The 9,568-nt window shown below is 42.3% G+C and overlaps 1 protein-coding gene across 1 annotated transcript; it reads right to left on the reverse strand.

The window, feature by feature from the left end:
• Window positions 1-3,258: 3,258 nt before the first annotated feature.
• Window positions 3,259-5,883, reverse strand: chrm1b (cholinergic receptor, muscarinic 1b). The gene is made up of 3 exons (XM_063204183.1): window positions 5,608-5,883; window positions 4,657-5,004; window positions 3,259-4,320 (listed from the first exon to the last, which is right to left on the reverse strand). The coding sequence occupies exons 1-3, from the start codon at window positions 5,881-5,883 to the stop codon at window positions 3,259-3,261; spliced, it is 1,686 nt and encodes a 561-aa protein (XP_063060253.1).
• Between the last annotated feature and the right edge of the window lie 3,685 nt (window positions 5,884-9,568).

Consider the following 9,568-nt stretch of genomic DNA (forward strand, 5'->3'; position numbering starts at 1 on the left):
TTTTTACCCGCATACAACCATCCCAAGTAGCCCAATTGGGCAGGCAACCGCCAAATCTGGCAACACTGATTACAGGTGGGAGCAGTGAACTCTGTTGAAGTTTGAAACGATTGCATTTGATTTTACCCCATCACTGTTTGGTCGTGGAGTTTTCAGAATATTCAACACATAAAAGTCACCTAAATGTCCTCAGTTAGGTATGCCTGTTTACGTACCTGTCTTGTCTTATTCTGACCCATTTAACCCCCATGACATGACATGACATCTCAAACTGACTGCTGCTGGCTGGCATCCCAAACTGACTCCATGGTCCATATCGTAACAATTGAAACAATTCTCCACTTGTTGTGAAAATGAGACATAATGTCCATTTTTAAAATATTTGCATATTTTATAAACAAGACCTTAGGTCTAGTGGCTAGGCCTCTGGAGAATAGCCAGTAGGCTACAATGTCCTCCAGTGTGGTTGGACCTTGTATCGTTTGACAATGTCTTCCGATATTTTTCAGTTTAGCTGCTGTAGTGTACACGTTTCAAAGAGCTTCATTCACACATCGAGCTAAATACGAGAACTACAAAACATGTTTCCATTCGACTGTTGGTATCAAAAGGAGCTGATGCAACATTTTGCATTTAGTATATCAAGTGCCCCCTTGTGGCTGACTGGCTTTTCCTGTAGATTCCCTCAGTTTGTTGCTATCACATAAGAGTCCTACATTGTGAATTGCTAAATTCTAAACAAATCTTACTTTCTTGGGTAAACACTGAGACTGTTTGACTAGGAGTATATAGTAAAAGTGAGGGACTTTTTGTCCAAGTCAGATTGAACATTTTCACTCAGTATTGTATTTAAAATAAAAGGTGTGAAGTTTAGCCTAATTTTGGTAACGTAAATGTGATGGACAAATGACTTGGGATGACAGAAATTCCGTTGCTTTCCCTTCATCGAAAAGCTCTACACGCGTGCAAATCCTTTGGCCATAACTCATTTGTCCCCCCTCAGATGTAGTTGATACTGAGTTCAATCACCAACTAGAGATGAGGGACAGAATTATTTATTGTCAGGAAAGAATTGTGTAATACAAGCACATATGCACTCTATATTATCATTATTATTATTAAAATTACTATTATATTATTGATCTATGTCTGATGTTGCAATAGTGTCTCCACCACAGTTGGTGGCCAACTGTTGGATGTCTGCATTTTGAAGTTAAACCAGTATCTGAGGAAGATGTTGTTTACACCCCAAGTCCCCAGTAGGGGGCAGCAGCCACACAGCTCAGAGCCACGTCTCTGGGCTCTCTCTCTGTGACTGTTATTTTCACCATAGCGTCCCACACAATCCCTGTTACAACCAATCAACTGCCTGGGTTTTTTGTTTTGTTTTGTTTTTTTGCTCTCTGCAGTAGATTTAAGTTAAAACCTGCACACCTGATTCATCTGATCATCAGTAAAAAAATATGTCTACTGCAGAGAACTGTGAACTTTTGGTTGAATTGGAAAGAATGTTTCATGGGTGTTAAAGTGACGCTCCCTTTTAAATGACTTACCGGTAGATCCATCATATCTGAAGCTTGTACATTTATTGAGTGGCAAGTACATTTTTGTGAGGTACTCTCCTCTGGCATTGCTCTGACTGTAACACATATCCACATGGGTTTCTGGACTGTACAGTGAAGTAGATGTGTCTTTAGCCTTCATAAGCCTTCATAAGTCAGCACAACAGTGTATGGAGGAGCAGCAGTCATCGTGTGCAGATGACCGCTAGCAGGCATTAAGAGAGGACACTGCTCTTACAAGTGCACTGTTTTCAACATTTGGCCCCTTCTCTGAATTGTCTTCAGTAAAGTAGTTGTCCTCAATTTTTTTTTTTTTTTTGCTGCCGTCTCGATTATTTGGCTAATTTGGATTTTTGTCTCAACTGACTTTATAATGGCCGTCTATGGGCATGTCCAAATATTCTATAGTGCAGTTGTCCTTCAACACGTATGACGTTGCATCTTCAGATCATGCCAGCCTGGGTGTACTGTAGTTATGTGGAGTGCTGACCATATTTCCACAATACACACCGCATTTACACAATACACACACCGCATTCATGGGATGATATGGGGGGAGAACAGGAGTGTGTGCGTTATGTAATATAATTTAGCTTAACAGTCACATTTATATCAATAGCCAACTAACCATATTTAAGCATTAAGAACATGTATGCATTTGGTTTTGGTTTTGTTATTTGTATTTGTTTCTAGAATACGTGGCCATGGAAATACATCTGATTGTTGATTTTAAAGCTTTTGTTCCCATCTATTTACTAGGTTGGTGTTAGGGGGTGTGATTTGCATTATGGAATGTTTTGTTTTTATGGTACTTTTTTTTTTCAAAGAAAATAAAAAATATCTTGGAAATGGAAAGTTATAATCGTTGTAATTGATTGATTCCAATGAATGCATGCATCTTGGTGAAAAAAAAAAAAACAGCCACCATGGAAGAGATGCCCCTAAACAGCCTTCAAAAAATATTATTCAAAACCCATTTTTTAACCCATAAAGTGTTATAACCGAGAAAAAATATTGTTTGGGGGACATATAATATTATGTCCTCTTTTTTAATTTGACAACTGCAACATGTCTCAAATAAGTTAAGAGGGGGATCATTGAAATGTAATAAATATCCAAATAAGCTAAACAACACAAGGAAGAACATTTCTAAATGAATTATTATACTGATGGACAATATGAGTGTCCAGGTATAAGACCATCACAGAGAGGCTGAGGCAATCAGAATTAAAGATGCATAGGGAATAATTACCATAGTTATTACAATAAGTTTTGACTTCCCTTTAACATGATTGTGTGTGTATATAGGACATATTGTCATCAGAATCATTGTATAGGTTCATGACATCGTGAAATATGTATTGGCTGTAGTCTTACTACAGTGTTAGTGCTCACTTCAAAAGCCATCCTCCATGATGGCATGGGGGTGCAGTAGTGCAGTGCAAAGTAGTAACAGTTGCTGCCTTTTATTGCCCCCGTCCCAACTCTTTTGAGACGTGTTATTTTTTCATATTCATGAATAACCCCCAAAAGAATAATTTTGGTCAGTTTTTATGGCTGATATGTTTTCTTTGTACCGTTCACACTTCATGATGGTACCTCATCCAAAAAAAAACAGAAAAATAGAGAATTGAAATGTAATACACTGAAACAGAGGTTGTTCATTTTAAAGTCGTCAGTATAAATGTGTCTGTTTTCAAACAGTGCTACAAGTCTGCTGCGTCCTGGTAGATGTGTGATGATGACTCCGGCTACTGACGCCCCAGCTCTTGCTACGGCTACTGATGCCCCAGCTCTTGTGCCCGCTCTGACGGCAGAGCAGCAGCATCTTGAACGTGCTTCTAAAGGACTTGTTGCACAGGGCGTAGCACATGGGGTTGACAGTGCTGTTGACGTAGCACAGCCAGTATCCCAGGTGCCACAGCTTCTCGGGCACGCAGTAGGACATGGAGGCTAGCACCATGACGTTATACGGAGTCCACGTCAGGATGAACGCCAGCAGGATGGCGCTCAGCGTCCGCGCCGCTTTCTTCTCCCGTATGATCATGTTGCGTCGCCGCTTGCCCTTTTGTGGCCTCAGAGAACCCATTGTGGGTTTATTCTTATTCACAGGCCCGGCGTTCAGAGAGGACCGCTTGCTTGTCTGGCCTGCTGTGGTGATGGAAGCCCGAGGTGACATTTTAATGTCCAGGCTGCCATCTGATGGCTTGTGAAGTAGTTTCAACTTTATTGTGGTGTTTGACCCCTGAATGTCCTGTATATCTTGTTCCTCTCCTGAAGGGATTGTAACAACACACTCTTCCTCCTCCTCCTCCTCTTCTGCCTTGTTGGTGTTTCTCCTCCAGCTGTCGAACTCTTCCAGGAAACCGCCTTCACGCTTTTTTGATGATGCCGTCTCCAAAATGACGGCCACACCACTCTTCCCTTTGTGGAGCTGTTGAAGGCCCACATCCTTTGAAAGGCAGCACGTCTTTGGCCATCTCTGGGTCTTGTTCGTCACAATAGGCACCTCCTCCTCAGGGTCTCTCAAGCTGTTGTCCTGGCTACCAGTGCCAGGGTACGTCATCGTCATCGACTGCTTGCGTAAACTGTTTGGGGTGAACGCTCCGGTTCCGGCTCCAGCGTTCTGGCCCAGGAGCAAGGCGAGTCCTTTCGCCCGGTTCTGGATCTCCCAGTAGATCCTCCAGTAGAGGATGACCATGATGCAGACGGGCAGGTAGAACGCTGCGATCGCCGTGCCAAACATCAGCAGCGGCACCTTATATGGATAGATAGATAGATAGATAGATGGATGGATAGATGGATAGATAGATAGATAGATAGACATTTTATGACTATCATTAAGTGACATTCGGTTATGGCAAAGACAGCCCCAACAACGTCAACTTTTCATGATTATAAAACATTTATGACACTGGCACCATGTTTATGACTTAGTCAGGACCCCCCCCCAGACAAAAAAAACAACCTAAATACAGTACAATGCTAAAGTGCAGTTACTCGGTGCCAAAGTGCAATGAGGTATTCAGTCTTACAGTTGTATCCTTGTTGAACATGGATATACTAGCTATATATACTAATATTATATACTAACCTTGAAGAAAGGCAAGGAGCACTCCACCTCCTCCACCCCGTCAGATGACGACGACGGCGCAGGAGGACGCCCGACCATGTAGGGCCAAAACAAGATGGCCGGCCCCCAGAGCAGGAAGGAGACGCTCCAAGCCAGGCCGATCATCACCACGGCGCGCTTCGGCGTCCTCTTCGCCCGATAGGTCAGAGGTCGGGTGACGGAGAAGTAGCGGTCGAAGCTGATGGCCAACAGGTTCATGATGGAGGCGTTGCTGGCCACGTAGTCCACCGCCAGCCAGAGGTCGCAGGCCACGGGCCCCAGCGCCCAGCGGCCCAGCAGGATGTAGGCCGTGTAGAGGTTCATGGACACCTGTTAAAGGGACACTGTGTGAGATTTTTAGTTGCTTATTTCCAGAATTCATGCTGCCCACTCACGAATGTTACCTTTCTCATGAATACTTACCACCACCATCAAATTTTAAGTATTCGTTATGACTGGAAAAAATGCACTTTTCTTACATGAAAAGGGGGATCTTCTCCATGGTCCGCCATTTTGAATTTCCAAAAATAGCCATTTTTAGCTGCAAAAATGACTGTACTTGGACCATACTAGAAAATATTTGTTTGTTACTTAGTAAACTTTCATGTAAAGATCAAATTTGGCAATAGGCAGCCCAGTTTCAATGAGCAGCATAGCTACAGTACCTTTTTGACCTGTTAAGGAAATTAATTAAAGGGACACTGTGCAGGAAATGGTCAAAAAAGGTACTGTAACTATGCTACTCATTGAAACTGGGCTGCCTATTGCCAAATTTGATCTTTACATGAAAGTTTACTAGATCATAAACTAATATTTTCTTGTATGACCCAAGTACAGACATTTTTGCAGTGTGCAATGTGTACGCTTAAATGAATATAAGAATGAATATGCCAAACAAAGTTTTTGCTACAGATTGTAATTATTTCTACCCACCGTGCCCAGGATGAGGTCGGCCACCGCCAGGCTCAGCAGGTAGTAGTTGCTGGTGGTGCGCAGCGCGGCGTTGACCCGGAAGGAGACGAGGACCAGCAGGTTACCCAGGATGGTGACCAGCGTGAGGGGCACAGACACCAGCACGATGAGGGCCACCTCCCACAGCAGGTGGCCCCCCAGGAGGAGGAGGCGGGGGGCATCGTCCGCTTCTGATGCGATGGCGGCAGCGGCGGAAGAAGTCACGTTGGTCGCTTCAGAGGAGCATGTGTGGTTCATCTTGTAGTAACAGTAGTAGTAGTAGTAGCAGTAGTAGTAGCAGTAGTAGTAGTAGAGGTCACGTTGGTCGCTTCAGAGATGTATATGTTGTGGTTCATGTTGCTTTGTAGCCTCTTACTGCAGATGGGGTCGCCAGCGGGCCTATTTATTATTTGCTGACAGTGCTCAACTACATCATAACAACATTGTTTTGACAATGCAGAGAGTCTTAAGTAACAGGTTAAGACATAGCCGTTACAATTTTGGTGACGGTGGTTCAGGTACAGGCTCTACACTAAGGGGTTAAGGTGCTATTTTCTGTTAGGCTCTTGTGCAGCCTACATGGTGTGTATCTTTCTTCCCTATCAAATAAAGCATAACTACACTAACTAAACGATGTTGTGAGTGGAACAGCACAGGACCTTGGGAACAACTGAAGCATCTTTCACAAGCGGGGCAGAAGAAGGGGGAAGTAGAGTGATTGGCGGCAGCTGGAAGTTGCTGTGGTCGTGTTGGTTGCTTCAGAGGAGCCTGTGTGACTTATGTTGTAAGTGGACAACCGTATCTCGGCCATTTCGTGAAGTTTTCACGAAAAAAAAATCAACTGTAGAAATCAACTGTAAGCCTTGTGGTGCCTTCAAGTGGAACGACACAAGATTGAGGAGATGGAGTCGTCGTATCTTTCTGTCAAGGGTGGAGGAAGAGGGTGAATGGAAGCAGCTGGATGTTGGTACGCATCCTCTACTACTGGACCTGCATTACAAAGAGACAACAGCAGCTGTAAGCATTTCAAAGATTGTGTAATAGAGCTACACGTTAAAAGAAAAAAAGATTCCTGTTGTGGTTTGAAAAATAGTCAAAAGCAATTGAACCAATAATTGCAACAAAAATGATCAAGCATTGAGCAAAAACGCAACAAGCGAACAGGATGGCCCCTTCTCCTGGGTTTTTCCCCGCCAAATCAGATTGGTGCAATAAATTCACAGCACCACAACACTTCAACAATCTCTCTCTGCTGGCTTATGCTGGAGTGGCTGCTGCCAGTAGGGTGCATAAAGCCTTATCTTGTCTATAGTGTACATAAGCGGAATAAAACCTGGTGCACATGGCTTAAGGGCATACAGGGCATTTGCCCAGTGGACCGTTGATGATGTTGGCCTGCTCCTCTCCTCAACGTAGTGGTATCAGTCCTCATGTCACTATAGCTGACCTATCCGAGGAGGTTAATATTTATTTTGGATGTTGTGGTCAAATAGCCTGTAGTAGGGTTGGAAAGGGGGGTCCACGCGCACCCCCCGGCTTTTTTTACGCCACCTGATTTTTTTGTATCTTTAGAGTGTCTACTTCCAGAATCTGCCAGGTGCCAAGCTGAAATAATGTCCCATGGCCTTCATTTTTAACCATTTAATGCACCTGACAGGAACCCAACAGATTGAAGCAATGACAGAGAATAGGTCATAACTTTTGAAGTAAACTACATACAGAGACAAATTAACACATTTTCCCATACAATATTGACCTGAGGAATGAATTTAAGTTGTTGTTTTTGACTTTTGACAACATTTAAATGGCATATTTGCTCAGAAACAGCAATAAAATGACCCAAAATATGTAGACACTCAACTATCTTTTCATTCTTTTGAGTTTTGTTGTCTCTTTTTCACCACCTGCTCTTCCTTTATCATTTGCAGTGTAAATGTGAGTATTATATCGCGTATTAAGCTGAAATTATGACCCCCAATCTCCATTTTTGACCCTTTAATGCGCCTGACTGAAACCTGACAGACTGAAACAATGATACAGAATAGGACATAACTTTTGAAGTAAACCACATACAGAGACAAACGAACACATTTACCCTCACAATATTAACCTGAGGAATGCTATTAAGTTGTTGTCTTTGACATTTCACAACATTTGAACAGCATTTTTGGTCATAATCGGCAATAAAATGGCCTAAAATATGTAGACACTCAAGTATCTTTTCATTCTTTCGAATTTTATTGTCTTTTGTCCACCACCGGCTCCTCCTTTATCATTTGCAGTTTACATGTGACTATTGTATTGGGTTTAGGCTGAAATAATAACAATCATTTTTAACCCTTTAATGCGCCTGACTGGAACAGATTGAAACAATGATACAGAATGGGTCATAACTTTTGAATTAAACTAAATGAACACATTTTGATATACAATACCAACCTGAAGAATGAAATTAAGTTGTTGATTTGACATTGACAACATTTAAACTTTATAAAAAGACATAGTGTGGGTTGACTTTTGAAGTAAGTCACAAAGAGAAGAAAAGCTAACCCATTTTCCATACAATACTGAACCAAGAAATGCAATGAAGCACTTGTGAAGGACTGTCATCAACGTTTAAACCGTGTTCCTGGACAAAAATAGCATTGAAATACCCAAAATGTGTAGAAAATAAGCAGTCTTTTTTTCATTCTTTCAAGTTTTATTGGGTGCTTCTCATTGCTCATTTAAAGTATACATTTGATTATGTTATTGAGTTTCAGATTGAAACAGTATCTCATTTTCAAAATATATCTTCCACTTAATAACCAACTAGCACCATCATCATTCAGAGGTTCAAGAAACAAAGGAGGCTTCTTTAAGACTTGTTAGCAAAACCTTCAAAAAATGTGAGGTAAAGGCACATCTCAAAAAGCAATTGCTGTGGGTGCAGGACATAAAAGAACACACAAGAAAAAAGGAAAGACTATCCGCACACCACAGAAGCTCCCTTGTCGTGATTTAACGTGTGAAAAGCTCACACAACGTCTCGACCTGTAAGGTCTTCGTCAGGTGTCTCACGACAAGGGAGCATCTGTGGTGTGCGTATATTCTTTCCTTTTTCTTATTGCAAAACCTCCACATGTAATTTGTAACATGAAGATGTGTCTTTCACCTTTTTCTGCAGACATAGACTGTTTGGCTTGTTATGCCAAATGTACAGGACAGAGAAACATGCCAGTGTAAAACACACTCATGGCTGACAAACTTTACAAATCTGGTCACATGGATCAAGATAGTGCATTATTCAGGTAGTCATGCACCTACAAAACACTAGTGTGGATGGGTTGCTTGCTGCTGTGATCCTCCAAAATACAATGAGAGTTTAATTTCTATAGATTTTAGGGCTTTTTTAAAAGGCAGTTTTTGTCCAGAAGACAAAAGCACATTGGGAAACTCCAACTCCCATTGTCATTGTGACACAGCACTCCACTCCAATGAAATTGCATTTATGCCTCACCCGTGCACAGGGGCAGCCCTCAGTGGCGCCCCTGGGGAGCAGTGCGGTGGGACGGGTCCATGCTCAGGGTACCTCAGTCATGGAGGAGGATGGGGGAGAGCACTGGTTGATTACTTCCCCCACCAACCTGACGGGTCGGGAGTCGAACCGGCACCCTTTGGGATACAAGTATGACGCTCTATCTGCTTACCCATGACTGCCCAATTTACCCATGACTGACCAATGAATTGTATCATTGTTGCAATCTGTTGGTTCCATTCAGGTCCATTGAAGGGTTACAAATGAACCCTGTGGGTCATTATTCCAGCTTAATACTCTTAATACACTTTTTAATGTAAATTATGAATGAAGAGCAGGTGTTGAAAAATAAATATAACCCGAAAGAATGAAAAGATAGGCCTACTTGAATGGCCATTTCATTGCCAATTATGACCACAAATGCAG

This window comes from Engraulis encrasicolus, chromosome 7, assembly GCF_034702125.1.
Source record: "Engraulis encrasicolus isolate BLACKSEA-1 chromosome 7, IST_EnEncr_1.0, whole genome shotgun sequence".
Lineage (NCBI taxonomy): Eukaryota > Metazoa > Chordata > Actinopteri > Clupeiformes > Engraulidae > Engraulis > Engraulis encrasicolus.

Bases quoted from the DNA above. Each gene is read 5' to 3' on its own strand.
- chrm1b (XM_063204183.1), bottom strand. From the start codon at position 5,883: ATGAACCACACATGCTCCTCTGAAGCGACCAACGTGACTTCTTCCGCC. The intron at 5,005-5,607 runs GTGGGTAGAAAT...TCCCTTTAACAG, and splicing joins CCGACCTCATCCTGGGCACG to GTGTCCATGAACCTCTACAC. The intron at 4,321-4,656 runs GTTAGTATATAA...TATCCATATAAG, and splicing joins GCTCCTTGCCTTTCTTCAAG to GTGCCGCTGCTGATGTTTGG.